The 20,016-nt window shown below is 37.9% G+C and overlaps 1 protein-coding gene across 1 annotated transcript in view; it reads left to right on the top strand.

The window, feature by feature from the left end:
- GABBR2 (gamma-aminobutyric acid type B receptor subunit 2) overlaps nt 1-20,016 on the top strand; it is a gene marked incomplete at both ends in the record, with an annotated part of 486,849 nt that overhangs the window by 339,303 nt on the left and 127,530 nt on the right. The window contains one exon of the mRNA XM_082045863.1: nt 12,059-12,181. Within this exon, the coding sequence (XP_081901989.1) occupies nt 12,059-12,181 (123 nt within the window). The remainder of the gene's footprint in view (nt 1-12,058; nt 12,182-20,016) is intronic.

The following is a 20,016-nucleotide window of genomic DNA, read 5'->3' as shown; positions in this document are numbered from 1 at the left end:
TCTGTGGAAGCACAGACAGTAGAAATTTTCACAAACAATACCAAAAGTGGCAAATAAACAAAGGTAGTGCTACAAGAAAAAGAACATTAATGTTTTTTGAATTAGCTGTGTCATGACAGAGCAGACTGGCATTTCAATATGAGAAGAACAAAGTTCCACAATTATTTAAGTACTGTGGATCCTATTCATCTGTGGACGCTTCAGTTTCCACCTGCATATGACAGTAAAAACTGACATTTATTTATATCACTTTTGCCTCCCATCCTGGATATTTTAATCAGAAAAAATTTCCGAACAGTGAAAAATATTGGTGCATTCATTTGACGGAAGTGGGTATTAAGTAAAGCAGAGAACAGAATGAGTCAATCTCTTTACCTTCACCCAGAACGTTACTGGACACCTATCTTAATTGTGCAACAGAGCTTTGTGAAAAGATGAGTGGATTTCTCTCTCCTTGTGAGAAAATGTATAGGATTTTAAATAACAGTACAATATAGCCCCATTTTGGTGCAGTGAAGAGTGGTACTAAATTATGTAGGATGTCTTGAATTATGTGAAGATTTTTGTTAACTTTAGTTTACAAACCTCTCACAATTCTCTTATTTTCACCCATTTATATATGTAGTCCTTTGTTATTGGAAAAAATAAGCAATAACATTCATGATATGCTCCTCCTGCTATCAGAGTGCTAACTGACAAATTTTGCAAGATCCGTTGCGATCTTTGATCTTGATAGGGCTCAAAGGAAACAAATTAAAAATGCATTAATTTTAGCTGGATCTGAAACAGAGGGGTGCAAGGGAATCAATTTTTGTCAAATGGAAATTAGAAAATCCATAGGGAGAAATAAATTATTTTTGAGTTTTAAAGAGGTTAGTGGAGATAATGGAAAGTAGAATAGAATTAGTATTAAAAACAACTGGAACACTTGTAATTGAGGTGCAAATCTGGTTTTGATACATCTCCTTTCTGTTGGTTTGGGCAGTAGGATATCTTCTGCTTTGTGAGAGGTGAGGCCTGCTTTATGTTTCTCTGGCTAGCAGAGGAGGACTGGCAGGGGATGAGAGGAGGGAGCGAAGAATGTGGCAGGAGAGCAGGTGGTGTCCCAGTGAAGCTTTAGTTAGCTGAACCATTTGAAGAAGCAAGCCCTTCTGATGAAATTTAGAAGTTTGGGAAGCTGTCCTTTTTAATGGGAGCTGCACTGTCTTAGATTTTAGAGGACATTAAAGCAGTCCTGTATAGTCACTGCTCCTGTGCAACTCCAGTATGCCAAAATAAGGACCAGTCACTTTTGACAAGTACCAGAATAGTAACAAATTTAAGGCAGTGTTTTTTAAAGCCTCCATAAACTTTATATATTCTGCTCCTACAAAGACAAGTATTTGACTGTCTGTGGGTGAATACAATAAAGCATGATGATTTGGGTCACAATATTGCTTGTTGCAGTTCATATTTGAAAGTACGATACTTCTTGGTTGATGTCACTACAATAGACTTGTTTTACCCGTAACAGTACAATCTGGCTCGGTCCATTTGTACTTAATCCTGTAACTGTGACATCAGGAGAGGGATGGTTTATGTTTAACTTTCACTGAAAATATTGTCATTATACTCAGTTATTACTACCACCGTAGGCTTCTGGTGGCATATATCTTTATGTTGACAATGTTGTTACAAGGTAAATACAGAAATAATTGCAGAAGAGACGAATAACAGCATCTTTTCTTAAGACTTCTGCTGCTGTCATTTTGCCAACATCATTCTACTCATTGATGATATTTCATAACATTTTCTCTGTTCTAAGTTTACTGTGTGGCTGTAGAGTTTTCACAGATGAGAAAGGGTTAAAGAGCTTAAGAAGTATTGAGAAAAGATACTGGTACTATCACAAGGTTAGAAACCTACAACCAACCACAACAGAGAAAAATGACTTACCAGACTTAGCTATGCCTCTTAGGCTGCAGTCTGGCGAACGTATTTTCTTATATTCAGCCTACTAAATTCTTAAAAGACTTCTGAAAATATATGAGGTTGAGAGGTAGGGAGCAGGGAAGAGGCTGAGAGTGAGAAACTGGGCTAGTTTCTAAGGGCTTCAGAGGGAAAGGGAGCCTCTCCAGACAAAATCATAGGGAAAAGCTTGGGATAACAAACTGGGAGAAGGAGTTGAGAAGGGAGACTGAATTTGGATAAGAATTCCCTGGGAGTTTAAAATAATATTGAGAGCCAGAAAAGAGTTGAATAGGGTAGGGAGGGATGTAAGAAGTGGTGAAGAAAGCTGAATGTGAGGAAATAGAGAGTCCAAGTTTGAGATTCAAGTGGCAAACTCCAGTTGAATGACTAGATCTGGTTTAAAATAAGATTAAGATTGAAATGTAGAGGTAGTCTGGCAGGCCTGAAAAGTAGGGACATGGACTGGGAAGGGAACATGGGAGTGGAAAAGGAGTAAGAGGCAAGAAAAAGTCGAAATTAGGAGTGGTTGGAATGGTGGCACAGAAGCATGGGCAGAGCATAAAAACCAAACACAGGATTTTAGAGTTTCACTGTTCTTTTTTCTATTACTATGTATCTGTAAAACCTACAGGTAATATATGTGCCTTGTCTAACTGTTATGCTGTTTTACAACTCCTGACAGCATCTAGTTACTCTTTTAGCTCAAGCTGATGAGGTGTGCAAAGATCTAAATGTTCCTTTTGCTGATACGTGCAGCTCTCTCTAAAATTGAATTATCTTTCTTTCCATTTTCTTTGAAAAGAATGGGCTCATGAAAATGTTAAAAGGCTTATGTTGTGGCTAGAAAGTCAATAATTGAAAACCTACAGCTTGCTGGGATCTCTACAATGTAGATTTGTTCCCCCATGTGCATTATTAGGACACCAGTGCAGCCATAGTTTTCTACAGAACGCCAGTGTCATGGCAGACACAGTGAGTCTGCTCTAAGCATGCAATAGCACTTTATGTTAAAAGAGGCAGTTTCTGTTTCAGTGTTTTTCACTTAAACCAGAAAAAAATGCATGACAAAAAGACAGGAGTTTAGAGAAAGGTAGTCTCATGTGTAAGACAGCTAAGTGCTAACATGAAGAAAAATAATTAATTGCCAGAATTATTTGTTATGCTTTAGAAAACTTTCTGAGCACAGTTTTCAGAAAAAAAAGATAGCACTTGTTTTTAAGAAACAAGTTTATTCCCTGAGTGCAGCAGAGCAGGACTTCTCAAACTTTTTATCTCGTTGCCTTGCCACTCCATTTTTTAACCCGAATTTGGCCACCTTACCTCCCTAATTCATATGCCTAATGGCCTATAAACTGTGATGCACTGAAGACTGGGAAGAGTAAGAGAACATCCATGCTCTTTCTAGGGAGTGGGGCAGTGGGTTGCTCTGAGCTGCGCCTGGTCCTGACCCCTCCAGTTGGGGTGGGCAACAACTGGCTGTGTATCCTGGTGGGGAAATAATAATAATAATAATAATAATAATAATAATAATAATAATAATAATAATAATAATAATAATAATAATAATAATAATAATACACAAAACAAAAACAAACAAACAAAACCAAAGGAAAAAACCCCAACACCACACAGAGAGAAGAAAGCAGCTGGACTCCACACGCTTATGAGCTGGTGTGCTGCTGCCTTCTCCTCGCACAACTTGTCTCTGTTCATTGCTATCCCCATGCCTCATTTGAAAACCTCTGCAAGAAAGTTTATAGGATGAGTGCAATCTCAACTTTTCTGTAGGTTTTTCAAGTCACTTATGGAATTTAGAATCTACTATAATCTACAGTCTTTCTCACAAAAGTCCTAAAGAGGTTTTTAAAAATATACTTGTGATCTTAATAATTTAAAAATGGATGAAGCAAAGTCTTCCGTATAATATTGACAAATGTTTTGGATCATGGCTTCACAGGCCACATCTTATTTACTCACTTAAATGCATTTATAGGTGTAGTTCTTTCTGTATTAACATAAATGTAGATCATATTACCTAATTATTTATTTCTGTAACTGCTACTATAAAATGTTTTCTCAGGTCAGGGTTCAGACTGTAAATATTTATCCATTTCCAAGACTTTTTTTTCAATCTAGCTAGTGCTTTTTGTGTGTATAACAAAAAATGCTATGCTGAATTCTCTATATTTCACTTAGTATATATGAGAGATCCTAAGTCTGAAAAGGAGATTTGTCAGGATCCAAAAATTTGCTCTGGGTAACCATACCAACAGCACAACAATCTATTAGGGGCCATCTGCTGAAAATGAGCCAGCATATGGATACCTAAAGAAACGTTCAGCTTTATTGTTCAGTCTTTGACAGTAAGAAAGAAGACAGCAGTGTGAAATTTGCTTATGTTTGGGATTTATTGTATTTCATTATGAATATTTATCACTGGACCAAGTAATCCATGATACTTACAGTGCAGTGTAAATTTTTCAGGCATAGATTAATGGGTTATTAACACACAGATATAGTACTTCCTAAAGCAATATAAGTAGAAACCAAATTATTTTATTACTTTTTTCCCCAAATAGCTATAAATTTTAAGTCCAAAGCTTCAAAAATAGTCAGTGTAATTCTAGAATCCATATTTAGATGTAAAATAAGCGTCTTGGGTTTTTGTAAGAGCTGATCACCCAAAATGCCAGCCAGGGAACAATAGGAATCACATTTCTAAAATTTACATTCATATAAATATGGATCAGGGAGCTAAATCTCAAGCTCCTGTCACAGAAAGAAGTTGAGCTAATGAACTGTACATCTAGGAGAAAAATCTGCTTTTGAAGTCATTTATGTATGTAAATTTCTGGATGGTACGGTGTGATAAGGCTAAACCTCGGTAGCAACGGAAACAATGAGAACTCTGTGTGAAACGTAACTGCTCATAAACAACCATAATTTCTATGTATTATGAGACTAATGGATGACAGAGAAATAAAGAACATGTCGCTATATAGTATGAGGTAATTTATTCCTGAATAGCTTGAAATTAGATTGTAAATGCAATCAAGTGCATTGATGTCTCCAGCTATTTGGTAACAATGTGGTGTGCTTTCCCACAGAATTGTTCATTAAAGAAAATATTAAAGTCTAGATATTTTAGTGTTATCTCAAACAAAATCAGAACATTTCTTCCAGACCATTCAAATCCTTTGTGCGCATTTTGGGATCCCTTTTAGTGCTACAGATGAAAATTCACATCCCTAGTAAAAATTTCTCCACTCTTATGGCCCGTGCAATCATGGACTCAGCAGATGCATTTCTCTCAAAGGTGAATGTGACCTTCTTTGTTGATGGGATAACCAGCTCAAGGCAGCATACTTATGAGCTTTACTTATAGTAGAGTGCAGAAGCTAACACAATGCTGAGGTCCATTCCTAAGACTGTTCTCCAAAACATTGTATAGCCAGAATGGTCAGTTCTAACGCTGTCAAGCTTGAGTTCTTTAGTGCTATTTTAGTTTTTAAGACTGCAGTGTTTTTCAATTCTGTCCTTTTAAGAGAGTTTTGTGAAACTAGCCATGTTATATCACTCTGTGTGCTCCCTAAGGCTGAATTAGCAATGTGAGTAAAACAATCATCTCTCCAATTCTCCAGTGCATTGTAGCCATGATTGAGGCTCAGGCTTTCAAAGATGAGGAATTTTATAATTTCTTTAAGCTGTCGCTGATCCCGCCCCTTCTCTAACCTCTGTAAAATTTCTATCTTCTGCTCCCCCTAGGGAGCATTCCCCTAGGATGTTCTACCTGTCTTTTATATGACTTGGAAAAGGGGAAAGGTGTTTCTAAATGGATAGCTTCTCCTGTCAACAAGGTGTAGATTCAACACATCCACATTTGCAGTGTAGTAACTGAGAGGGTGAGTCTGCCCAAAGATGCTCTACAATTATTCTGAGCATGAGTCAGCAAAGAGGACATGTTCCAAAATGTGTTCTTCAGCAGGCTAGTGACTGTAGCTATTTAATTCTCAAACCCAAACTTTCTGGTTATATGCAATTGCCCATTATTTTGAATAGAGCCACACACTCCATTATCCTGGAAAGCAGCAAAAATCAAGTTCTCAGACTGCACAGATCACAGTAGATCCTCACAATAGACAGATTTATTTTTTTAATTTATAAGGAGATATACAAATCTTTCATCAAAGTACCTCTAAGAGGGTAAAATGTCTTAAGCTTAGCTTTTTACTGGAAGTGGCTTACTGGTCAAAAAAGCTTGCTACTACAAAACATGCTTTTTTAAATGTTGGCATTCACTCATTAAAACTAATGTAATTGCAGCGTGAAAAGTGTTCCCAATACTAATCATAAAACCTATTATAGGAAATGCTCATAATAGCTGTTGAAAAAACATTGTGGAGTTATTGGGAACAAGTGCATAATGTGTTTTCAATAGTCCTTTTTTTGCATTCCATTACACAATAGAAATTAAGAATGTGTTACAGAATAGTCCTCTAAAATATTAATGACTTTAATCAATCAAAGATAAATATCACCCTTGGCCCACGTATGGCAAAGTTCACCTATGTATATCTGACTCTGCATCGTCATCCTCATGGCACCATCCCACCTCTACTACCCCACTAAATATAGAGTATCAACCCTAAGTTGTTTCCCAGTTACTCATACTGGGAGAAATAAAAGGGTAGTTTATGCAATGGAGAGAATATACTGAAGGCAAGTTTAGGACTAGTTTTATGGTCAGCTATGCAGACTTTATTATTTTTTCCCCCACATTTTTTTTCTTTCCCCTCCAGTTCAGAGGGAGGACTCCTATCAGCATCATTTCTGTATGTACCAGTGAGAGGAACATTGAGTTTCAGCTTTCTGAGGGCTTCAATAATTGCTGTCAGTGTTATTCATTTAAGGTAATAAGGTCTAGGAAGCTTCACAGAGGGATCCTTTAAAGAGAGTTTCCCTCTACAGATTCCATCCCAGAAGTCTGGGGAAGGGACAGCTGGAAAAAAACTATACCGAATAGCATTGAGTGTTTTTCCAGATGATGCCAGAAGGCAAGGGACAGATCTGTCAGCTAGACAAGAAGGGATCGATCTGCATAAGAGAAACAATAAGAATTGCCATCTTAAACAGAAAAAATCTAAATTTTCAAGGAAAAAATGAAATATATATTTAGCTCAGAATCAATAAATGGGTACAAAAATACTCCCAGCCTTGCTATGTTTCTATGAATTCAGTGAACTAAAACCAAAACAAAACACAAACAAACCCAAACCCAACCCAAACCAACCAGCCAACAACAAAGAAAAACAACACCAAGATTTAGCTAATAGATAAGAAAATAACTCTCCAAAAGACACAGGAGGAAGCAAAGTATTCAATCCATGCTGGAAAGCTGTTTGTGGAACTCAGAGAATACAAAGCTAATGTTGCACCCTGGAGAAGAGATTAAGTCATACATAAGACCCTTGTGCTTGGTTAAGAACAAAGTTCAACTTTAAGGTCCATATCATATACATTTTCGGAGTTGGTTTCTAATAAGGTAAGAAATAACAAAAAGTTTGCCTTAGCCCTAACTACAAAAAGCAAGCCTAATGTTTAATTACTGTGGTTTGCCAAATTTCCAGGTGATCCCATAAACTGGTTGAGAATAGGGTTCTGCAGGGCACAGTGGATGTGCATTAGAAGCAAATGGAAAACAAAACAAAACCAAACAAAACCATGTGTAAAATAGTAACCAAATGGACAGTTGAAGTTGTTGTGGCAGGTAGTACAGCCTGTGATAGTTCCAGAAAATCCTTAAGAGTTTCGTGAGAAGAAACTTCATCCCAGAGCTTTAGAAAGATTTTATATCTCCTATGATCAGACCACAAGGTCCGTGGAAGATAAGGACTTTGATATTGAACTTGTCTTCAGGGTCACATGTTTTCAGAAAAAAAAATTATTTTCTTACACAGTGAGGTTGCTGAGAAGAAAATGCCCTACCAGTTTCTGTTCTGAGTGGATTTGTTTTGAGGACAGACAGTTTCATATCCAGATATATAGTCCAGACTGGTAGCAATGGCATTTATAACAGTGGGCAGATCTGCCAGGATGAGACAGATTCACCTATCCAGTCGCAGATGGTAGAAAATATTACTCACAGATGCTGCTGTATGAGAGCTTGGCTTCAGCAAGGAGTCAGGAACGCTCACAGAAATGGATTTTATTAGCTACTGTGCATTTCTCCCAAGGCTGATTTACTGTGTGCTAGAAGGAGGATGTAAAAGGGAAAAAATAAAAATCTTTCTCTGAAAGAATTATATATTTGATTCTAAGGAGCTTCAGTTGCTCATGACTTTCTTTTGTCAGACCGAGAAATTGTTGGATTCACAAGATCTGAGTCAAGACTCCTTCAGTGCATCTGGTGTTTCCCAGGGAGTGAACGTACTGAACTTGAGGAGTGCGGGTGGGTGGGAGTGATGGCTGGAAGGAGGGAAAGCTGGGCTTCCCGCAGGTGGAGGGGGATGGATCAGCAAGCCTTTTGGAATTGCTGCTGCTGATACATGAACAGTGTTTCTCAGAGCAGACTTATGTTAGGACAAACTGCTAATACCTGACAGAAAACTCATTGGATCTCAGCATCTCATTTGGAAAGGCTTGTGCCTTGGTGAAGAGTTCTGCTTCAGAGCTGCGTTGCTGCTGTGTTGCCAAGGACAGACCCCAGCAGGGTCACAAGGGGTGTGCGAGGCAGATTCAGGAGCCCTGGTTTAACCCGCTCACCCTGCACGCAGCATCAGTAGCTCTGTGTTTTACAGAGCTCGTTGCAGCAGTGCAATATCCCTTCCTCGGGTCATCTTATGGGCTTTCTTTTGCTTTCCTTCCTCCTTGCTGTCTGGCAGGAGTAAGGGATGAATAATACCTGCTGCCAGTGACAGCTGCTGTTTTGCACCTCTCCCCTTCTGTGCAGAGAAGGGCCATTCGCAATGTAAAGCAGGAAAAAATGCGCCAAGAGGCGTCTAAGGAAGAGCTACACTGTTCACTGGATTTCTGCTTTTATTTGTTCTAGTAATTGCCTGCCCAAAAGAAAAGGTTACCAAACTTATATGTGAACTAAAATATGAATGTTAACCTGCAGCAGTGCAAGGTCAGGTGCAAGGAAGGGCAGTTAGCAACATGATCCTGCATATGAAGTGTTAAAATGAGCTTGCTTTTGACCCTGTCAGTTAGTGGTTTATCAGTATTATTGCTTTTAATAATATCCTTTCACTCTTTTGCTCTTGATGTTGCTGTAGCACCTTGATTAATATTTACTAGGTGTTGGTAAATCTGCATCTAATACAACCCTCCTTTCAATATCAATATAGTCCGTATAAATTTAGAATACAGTGGCTAATTGTCTCCTGTTTATTTGTCTCAGGTAAAATGTTCACTATTTTCATTAGAAAGGTAGGGCATCATTACTGATGTTTTTGGTGTTTGTTACAAGGAAATTTTAGGTTTCAGTAGAGTAAACATTTCCAACAGATTCTTTTCACGTAGCTTTAAGTTTCTCAAACGCATATTTTTTACTTAAGTTAATTGTCTTCACACCCTCATGGGGGGTATAGGGCAGGAGGGAAGGACACATTTTAGAACATTAACTTCTCTGATCCTAAATTGTACCCAAGATAGGTCGGATGATTTGTCCTTTGAAGGTTTCTGTCTCTGCCCACTGGCTGCTGAGAGAGGCTAGACACATAATGCTTAAACAGCCAACTTGAATAAAATAAATCTCATCAGTTAAAAAGAAAGACCAACCAAAATATGCTAGTAAAAGAAATTACCTAGTCACTTAAGAGGGAGAAAAATTAATTGGGCTTGAGGTGTCTAAATTTCTTCTCTTTGGATTTGATTCCCCATGTTTTTCTCTCCTATGTCTCTACTCATACTAGGAGCTGCACTTGGTGTGTTTCACCCAAGTCACCCAAGTCACCAAGGCATTCAAAAAGAGATTATAAATCCATGGGTTTTTTTCTACAAAGAGCAACCCCAGTAATTAGCAGTCCTTTTTCAGCTTTGACTGTAACTTGGTAAATGACTGAAAGGTTAGGCATAGTTCTGTTTTCCTAAAGAAGGCAAGGGACCAAGCTGTGTCTGAGAATCTCTGCTTAATATCTGCTTTCCTTTTGGCCTGATGAGGAAACACATTGCAACAGTTCCCTCTGCACCTCCCATCAAGACACCTTTTCATCATTTTCATCATCCTTTATGATGATGGGAGTTGCACAGATTTAAATAACTAGTCTCAGGAAATGAAAATAATGCATCAAGTCCTTTAAGTCATTCTGATTTCTAGCCGTAGTTCTATACTTAGTTTACTCCGAATGATTTATAATATAAAATAAACTAGCAGACTAGCTGAGAGTGGTGCACAATATTGCAGAAACGTTCCTCTTACATGATTTCAAATTGTATTCATTTTAATCATTTCTTTAAGCTTAATAGGAATTCAATGCAAATACAATTTATTCTAGGCAGGAGTACCAGCCTTGCCTATATTAAGATTAGCTGACACTTCTGGCTTTGTAATGCATTTTCAAAATCCTAACAAGTTTATCAAATTGCAATGAAATAATCACAACTTTATTAAACTGCTCAGGCTTAATATTTTTGAGTCTTTCATTCGGATTAAAACAACTGTTTCTGAGAATCAAAACTAAGGAAAATTCTGTGGTTTTGTCCATGTTAAAGGAATTTGGTAATATCTTTTGAATATTGGGCGAGTGTTCATTCATAATACAGGTATATATGAATTCAAAAAAACATAATCATAGGCACAAGAAGACTGACATAAAGTTAATTGAAGCCTGATACTTGAACATGTTTACAACTTTGCAGCTGAAATGTGTTTGCAGTGTATTTATTTCTGTGTTGCTGTCTGTGTAACAGTAGAAATAATATAGAGATTGCATGCAGTTATATGAAACTGTAATACATGGTTTGGACTGTTCTTTTCATTAGCAAATCTAACTGTTTTTTTAACCTAAAATTCATACAAAATTAAAAACATGTTTTAAGTTGCATGTGCATAAAAGCCTCTAACTTCAGCAATATAGAAAAAATAAATTTCATTTCTGCTCCCTGAGTAACAGGGGCAAATGTTAAACAGACACACAAAACGCCTCAAAAATTAACTTAGCTTTAATACCTTGGAAATGTGTTTTCCACATCCAAGAAGGTTATGAAAAAGTGAACACCGTAAATCTTAGTGAAAACTAAATTCCTTCTTGACTCTGCTGCTCTGCAAGATGCAATTGTGTACACGTACACAGGCACGTCACAAGAAGAGCCAGAGGCCATGAATGCATTGCAAAGAGCAAGTTTTGTTTTAGTTACCTCTCTACTGGGGGTTCTCTGAAGCCACACCTGAGCTCCCAGGCAGAGGTGACACAGGCGGGGACGCAGGCGCTGGTCAGTTCAGCCCTGCTGGAATATCGCGGGGCCCGCTGAGCTCGCCTGTATTTCGAGGCTTCAGGCAGGTGCAGCCTCCCGCTCTTTCTCACAGCAAAGCAGGAATCTCAGACATAGTGATAAGGTGCCTAGAGTTTCTCACAGGCCTATGTTATCTAACACAGAGGTTCTACTCACAAACACATGAGGTCAGTAGAACAATTAGTGTGATGTATGTGCTTTTTCTACAGACAGGTGCAAGTCACTTGAGCGTATTTACATTTAACTAATCTCCTCGCCAAATCTTACACCATATCCCCATACAGCAATGAACATTTTTCCACATTTGCATACAGCAATACAATTGTGGCATGCTAGAATATATTTTTTCATTTTCCAGGAGTTAACGTGAGACCTGGACTTCAATATTAATATTTAAGAGTCCTCCCAGTTTCCTTTTAGAAGTCAAAATGCACTTTAGGTACTTCTAATAAACATGAAACTAACTAAAATAATTTTGTTTCTTATTGCTTTCATCTTTTTATATTTCTGAAAGTTTTCTTTGTTCATTGTTAAAAAACCTTTTTATTAGCAACCTATGTTTTTCTCCCTATATAGGAATAAAGCTGTACAGGGATCTATCTATGGCTCATGGGAATCTCTTCCCTTTTTTTTTTTCTTTTTTTTGTCTCTCCAGATCATTAAAGACCAGAAGCTACTGGTGATAGTTGGAGGGATGCTACTGATTGATCTTTGCATCTTGATTTGCTGGCAGGTTGTGGATCCTTTGAGAAGGACAGTGGAAAAGTATAACATGGAGGTATGTCCTCAACCCCAAGTAGTACTTCTGGCTGCATATCAGTATCTAGAGCTTTCTGTAAGACCAAGCTAAAGATGCACCAGGTTATATGAAAGCAGATCAAGCTGTGTATTTGGGAGGAAGAAAGGTTCTGGTTTTTAAAAGCACATAGAAATGAAATTACTGCAACCAAAAGAAATTGTATCTGTAGTTGAAGGTGCCACATTTGTGTCACTTGTGAGAGATTTTAGATGAAAGTGTTGTAAACACGGGAGAGTCCTCTGCTAGGACTCTCTAGCAGTCTGTTGCAATAAATAATAGATTATCAAAACCCATTAGCAGATTTCAGCAAGAGCTTATTCAAGATAAATGCAGGAGAGGTCACTGCTTAGACTGCATTCTTTGTGGAGATGTTCAGGAATAATGTTACCTACTGCTATATTTGTTTTCAGTAATAGCATGTGCATACACACATACTGATGGTTCCTATTTTAATGTCATTCTCAGAAAGGTCATGCCAGAGATTTTGACAGGGTGGAGGTAATAGCTTACTGTCTCTTGTAGAAATTTTCCAGCATTCTGGTAGGTTTCTAGACAAACTGACAGCAAGAAACATGGCAGTAACAATGCAGAACTAGAAAAAAACTCTATCTGTATGCAGATTAGCAGTGTTTGAGAGTTTATTACCTCCAACATGGAAACTGGTGATATCTGAGAACTAGATAATATGAGGACAATCTAGAATTGTTGCTCTGTTCTCCAATGCTTGGCAATCAGTATGAAAAAGAATGGTAGTTTTCTGATGTTAACATTAGCAAGAAAACAAGATATTTTATACCATTGGTTTTACCTTGTTCTTACTTTGCAGTATGGCTCTGGAATTTTATTTGTAGAAGATTTTACTGTTTATTTGAATGTAATTTGTAGAAGATATTTTAGAATGATGCCTCCTAAACTGCACAGGGTGCCTTTTATGAAATCGCTTCAGAGTCTGAAAAGATACCTCGTGGTCATTCTCTAGAGTTTGAACTTTTTTTTTTTTTAATGAGACTCTGCAGTTATTACAATTGTCAATAAAAAAAATGAAAAATATAACTGAAATTTGTCTTGTGGAGACACTTCTGCTGTATGTTTGTAGAGCTTGAAACAATAGCAGCTTGTCAATAGCCTTGTTTACTTCATTTCATTCCAACTGCATTGCAACTAATGTTTCAGTTATCAGTGTTCTTAACTGTTTCATTGCTGATATAAAACCAAATATAATATGATGAGTAGTAACAAAATCCAGCTGAAATAATGCTCATGTCAGTGCTGTGGATGAACGAGTTAGAAGGACTTTTACTTTTTTGCCTTATCAGAGAGAAGCCATAACTAAAGATCCTGATATCTCGTCTTAGCAGAATCACTCAAGTTAAATTTTTGCAGACAGCAGCAGTAACTGTGAAGTTATCAAACCAGAAATACCAGATGTTTGAAAAATAATGTTTATTCAAGTTTTAAATTAGTGCAGTTCCCATCTGAACCTATCAGTGAATATTCTTTGGTCGTGTAATGTATACCACTAAAAACTTAGTGTTGCCTGAACTTTGTATCAGAACTGGAATTCTCTGGGAACTATGTAAGCCCATGCAAACTCATATTCACTGAATGCACACACATGAATGTGTAATATTTTGAACACTCATCATAGAATTGATTTAAACTTGCTGTTATAGCTCTTTCGTTATAGCTCTTTGCTAATACTATAAGTTATGCACAGAATGTTTTCTTAAGCTAATGGATTTGGGGAGGGAAGGAAATGAAAGTATTATACAAGGAAATTAAAATACTGGACGTATGTTTTTGTCTTATATAAGCAGTGAGGTGAACTGCAATTTGCTTTCCTGAAGCAGACCTCTTCAGGTCTCAGAAATTCCTTTGTAAAAGCAAATGAGAATTGTGTGTGTTCTTTTTAAAAATTATTTTAGTTTGACTTTTTTTTTTTTTTAAATAGGATTTTTAAATGCATTCTGTAGTGGTGAATTCTTTAGTAGAGCTTGCCTCAGCAGGTATTGTCTTTTGTGTGTTTGAAAAGTACTTACCACAAAGTAAACACTACTGGAAGCAAGTTTCTGTTTTATTTCAAGAATATTGTGTCACATATACTCATTGACCCACTTGCTTCTATGAAATCATTTTAAAGGGATATTTGGTCTCAGTTAAAATTGATCCAAGTGAGAGAGACTAGGCTCCAAACTTATGAATGCAATCAGTCATTCTAGCTAATGAACCATTTGAGTGCTGTTTTAACTATGAATACTCATCAGCTTCCTATGTGAAAGTTCTGCATTTGGCCACTATCGGGTGGTCCTCTGTTAACTACGTCTTCTTAAACATGTCAATCAAAGTAACCAAGATGAGGAGCCTAAAAACTGACACTGTCCTTTGCTGTCTGGCATTATTCACGAAATAGTTGATTTGAACACCGAAAACAGCAAATTATCAAGGCCTTTTGAAAAAATCCAGACTCCTTTTCTGGAATTGTTTGTAAAGTCAGGCTATCCATGCCTTAAAAGCTGAGGACAGGCAATCCGCATCTAAAAGCACAAAGGGATGAGAAGGTGCTTGTGGTGATTTTCTGTCTCTGACAGAAGGAAGAAATCAGGCGGGATGTTTGATCTGTCAAGTTTTCAGACTGGTCTCTGGCATCCTGACCCTAGATGTCAGGTTTCCTTGTGAAAAACACATCTCTGGCTGCTATAAGACATCATGGTAAAAGTTTTAATGACTTGAGCCCTAAAATATCCAGATCCTACAACCATCAATAGGTGAGTTTTTTGGTATTTGACATACAGACAACAAAATCATTGGATAAAAGCAAATAGATTACAGATAAAGTCAGGAACCACTTTAAAATTTCCTTTGCTGTATGCTGATCTCTGAGAGAACACTAAGGTTCCTCCTACGTACACTTTATACAGATACTGTAGGCTTGATTCTCACATAACGCAAAAGCTTTTTCTGACATAAAATGCTTCTCAACTTCATGCAGCAGTGTAAAAAATGCAAATTAATCCATAAAATTACCTCTATTCATCTGTTTTGCATGTTGTATCGGGTGTAGTATTTCTCCTTTTGCTAATGCTTCAGACCGGTGAAGAGACCAATCACGTTTTTACTCACTAGCTTCTTCCTAAGCTGAATTTGGAATTTGTTTTTTTCATTGTAATTCACCTTTTTTTGTCATAATCAGAATGTTCTGCAGATACGATCTGATCTCGACAAGGTTTGTGCCAGACTAAGTTACTCCAGGTCGTGTGAACCAGGGCACATCCTCTCTCACCATCCCACTAACTGGGTTCTTGGGTTCGACAGGCCATGAGGAGTTACAGTGCTTCTGCCTATGCAGCTGTGGAAGAGTTTTTGCCCCAGTGGCCATGCTCTACCACTTTTCCCAACCGTCTGGATTTTGTCCTGGTTTCTTAAGAAGGCAATTCTGATGTGTAAGGGTGCCCTGTCTGATTTTTCCTTCTGCCTAATATAATAAACTTTGCCAGATTCAGTCCAACCTGACTGAGCAGATACAGCTCTCAAGGGCATAGCACTGCTACAGATTTGATGGAAACAGTCAACTGTATGGAGGAGAAGCTCTGGTAGTTCATCTGTCCCTTAGAAGACAGTGTCAGAGTGAGTTTACTCCTCTGCCTAAAACCAAACGTTATAAATGACCTTCTATAAGGGAACTCTATGCTTAATTAGACACAAAGAATCCAGCCACAAGATGAAAGTACATAAGAAACCAGTTTGCTCTAATTTCAGTTGCTGACCAATACACCTGCACTGGAAGGAAACCAGTCTCAAACAGCAAAATCCTTTTACAAAGTGGAATCTGTTCTCCACGTGCAATAGCCGTGACATAATTCAATTACGTACCTATTACAGTTCAGTAAGTCTGTTTCTAGATATACATTCAAACTCACCTCTCCCTCCTAATACAACGGTGTAGCTTGAAATCCTCTGACTGGCTTGTCTTCTCCCAACACAAATATCTGTGACGCAGATTGCATCACTGGGGCTTTGGAAGGTAATCAATAATAATGTTTAATAAATATATTTATGAAATGTATTACTTGTAGACTAGGGGAAATGGACTAGCTTTTATAGTTTCTAAGGCTGCTAGACTCAAGAAAAGTAATACTTCGCATACTAGATGCCAGTATCTCTCCTAGAATTTTAAAACCTGCAGTAACCTTTGCATTCCTTGATATCTTAGTACCAGTTATGTAATTATCTTTGTGATATTTCCTCTTATGCAACCATATGATATCATCATCAGTATTTAAAAACAGACTTCATTCTGGTATCTGGTATACCAGTATTTAAAGTTTTACACTGAATTGTCCTGGGATGGTAATAAACATGAAAGGGGAGTCGGGGGGGGAAGTGCCATTTTGGAAGATAGAGAAGAGAAAGCCAAAATGTCCAACTTTATGTGAGGATGTTGCTATAATAAAAACGTCCATTTGCAGGAAAGATTGAGAAGGCCATGACAGTGGCATTGTAGTGCAGTCTGTTAAAGAAAACTTGGAGTGAAGTCAGATTAACAAATTAATCATTTCAGTGAGTGAGGAAGAATACCTATGCATTCCAACTGCTATTTGACACATACTACTAAGCAACAAGCCAGGAAGTCAGCTCTGACTGATATGTTGAGGGAGTCATAAACACTGCAAGAGCAAAAAATGCTTGTGCAAACTGGGCAAAAGTGCTGCTCAGACTAATTCACTTAGGAGCGGCGACTGCTTTGTAATTCAACAGAGAATCCACAAAGAGAGAATTAACCCTTGATTTCATTCTGAATAGCATAAATCTGTTCAAAAGTGTTGATAGCTGAAGGACTTTTCTGTGGCTGCAAATACATCATTCTTATCTTTGATAGCTTTGAAGAAGCAACAACCAAAAAAGATCAGTAGAGTGGTACTCAACGTCAGAAAGGGGAACAACATGAAACTGAGGAGGCCTCTTAAAGAGACACTAAAGAGGACACTGTAGAGTGTTAAATCTTTGCAGGTGGTCTAGACAGTATTAAGAATATCTTATGCGAGACACAGAGTAAATGCATGTCTCACATCAAGTAAGACTTGAAAAAGAAGAGACTCAGCATGACGAAACAGCAGGAGGCCATCCTTCAAAAAACCAAAGTTGTATCCAAATGAGGAAAACTGAAGGGATCATAAAGTCTGGTAAGTTAAATGTAGGACACAATAAAGCAGTCTAAAAAAAATCTTGCAAAAGGCAAAAGAATGAATAATACATCTTTCTCTAAATATCAATAGCAGGAAGTTTTCCAGAGAATCTTTGGGGACAATATTTAATCAGAATATGAGAGCATTACTTGCAGAAAACAAAGCCATGTAGAATGGTTACATGATTGCTTTGCTGCTGTGCTCAGCAAAATTCTTTTTAAAAGAGTTTGTGTAGATTACTACGCTAGAACCCTTCTGATGAACTGACTGAGGAGTGACTGGAGTTGCTGGTAGCAATAGAGAAACTGATCAGAAATAGATCAGTGGAAACAGATTATAGTCACTTAGGCTTTCTAAAGCAATTCAAAGGAGTCATAGTCAAACTACTGACAACAGTATGTAATCATTAGCTCAGAACTGCTTTGATATCTGCATGAAAATTTGCAAATGTCTTGCCATGTTTTCAAGACAGAGTGGAAACATCAAACTTGTAAGTTAATATCTGTAGCAGGCCAATTTATAAAAAATTATAATCAGGAAAAGAATTAGAAGTAAATATGCTACATTGAGGAAGAGTTGACCTGGCACTTGTAAGGAACAAATTATTCAAAAACTCAGTGAAGTCCTTTGAAGAATCCAGCAGGCATGTGAACAGAAGCTGACACAGCCTGCTGGGTCCCCAAAAAGGACTCAGCAATTTCTTTCATCAAAGGCTCTCATGAAAATGAAATAGCCATGGAATAAGAGAAAAGCCCTGAAATGGGTATAAAATTCCTTAGAACAAAAGAGGGATGTGACCTGTAGACTCCTTCAGGACAAGTGCCAGTCTCTGTACTGAGACCTGTGTTGTTCAATGGAAGAGGAAGTGAATGACAAGATGACAGAATTTTACTGGTTATAGTAAGTTATTTCAGAAAATAAAAATTAGGGCTGATTGTGAAGAATTCAGGCGAACACTGTGAAGATCAACATTAAGTGAAATGGTCCTTCCTGATTGCAGCTGCAACAAGAAACCTAGAGATTCTTATCTTCTTTGTTATGCAGTCTTGCTGATAAAGAGGAAGGCAAGATTTTAGATTTTGTTTTTAAGGTCTGCTGGAGGAAACCCATAAATAGACTAGGTAAATTCAGTACATCTTACATCTCTTTCAATAAGACAGAATAAGCCTGACTTAAAAAAATTACAACAGCCTAAGTTAATCATTCATATAACAAACCCAGAACAAAATCACAATGTTAGCTAGCTTGACACAACTCTGAGCACCTAGAGATGTTGAGTATCTTTGAAGTAGATGGATGCAACTGCAACAAGACTGGAGGAATAAATGTTCTTCCTGGTATCTGATTGTCTTTTCTGTGAGACTGTTCCTAGTGCAGTACCTGAAGGAATGAATATTCCAGAGATATTATTTTGACTGTATGTGAATTCAACTGAATATATGATTCTAGAAGTTTCTCACAGTAGTAATGTCAGGCCACTGATAAGCGAGAGTTCTGTGAACATAACTAAGATGTGATATAAAGAAAACTCAGGAAGGAGTTCATATATTAGGTGAGAAAGAAAAGGATAAAAGTATGTCCAAGGTGAGTATGGTTATGTACCCTAATAAACTAGTTAACTAAAACCAGAGGCCACCAAATACAAAACTTTTCTTTACGACAGCCTTTTGTCTCATGAAATGGATTTGTCTCTACATTTTTAAGCAAAAGATAGATGAAAATTGGGATTCAGCTGCACAGGTATAGATCAAGTATAATTTTCATAGAAAATTTTACTTCAGTCCTTGATTAGAATCATAGAATCATAGAATAGTTTAGGTTGGAAAAGACCCTTAAAATCATCAAATCCAACAATTAACCTAGCACTGCTAAGTCCACCGCTAAACCATGTCTCTAAGCACCACATCTGCATGTCTTCTAAACACCTCTGGGGATGGTGACTCTACCACTTCCCTGGGCAGCCTGTTCCAGTGGATGACAACACCCAAAATGAATAATTTTTTTTCCTAATATCCAATCTAAACCTCCACTGGTGCAACTTGAGGCCATTTCCTCTTGTCCTTTCACTTCTTAGCTGGGAGAAGAGACCTCACTACAGCCTCCTTTCAGATAGTTGTAAAGAGTAATAAGGTCTCCCCTCAGCCTCCTTTTCTCCAGGCTGATCAAGCCCAGTTCCCTCAGCTGCTCCTTATCAGACTTCTCCTCTAGACCATTCACCAGATTTTTCTCCAGACCCTTCACCAGCTTCATTGCTTTTGGAGACACTCCAGCATCTCAATGTCCTTCTTGTAGAGAGGGGCACAAAACTGGACACAGGATTTGAAGTGCAACCTCACCAGTGCTGAATACAGGGGGATGATGAATTCCCTAGTCGTGCTTACCATGATATTCCTGATACAAGCCGGGATGCTGTTGGTCTTCTTGGCCACCTGGGCACACTGCTGGCTCATATTCAGCCATCTGTCAATCAACACCCCCTGGTCCTTTTCCACCAGGCAGCTTTCCAGCCGCTCTTCCTCAAGCCTGTAGCACTACCTGGGGTTGTTGTGACCCAAGTGCAGGACTTGGCAGTTGGCCTTGTTGCAATTGCCCTCAGCCCAATGATCCAGACGGTCCAGATCCCTCTGTGGA

Source organism: Streptopelia decaocto (assembly GCF_964273445.1).
Source record: "Streptopelia decaocto genome assembly, chromosome: 2".
NCBI lineage: Eukaryota > Metazoa > Chordata > Aves > Columbiformes > Columbidae > Streptopelia > Streptopelia decaocto.
This window is presented reverse-complemented; position numbering and strand designations above follow the sequence as displayed.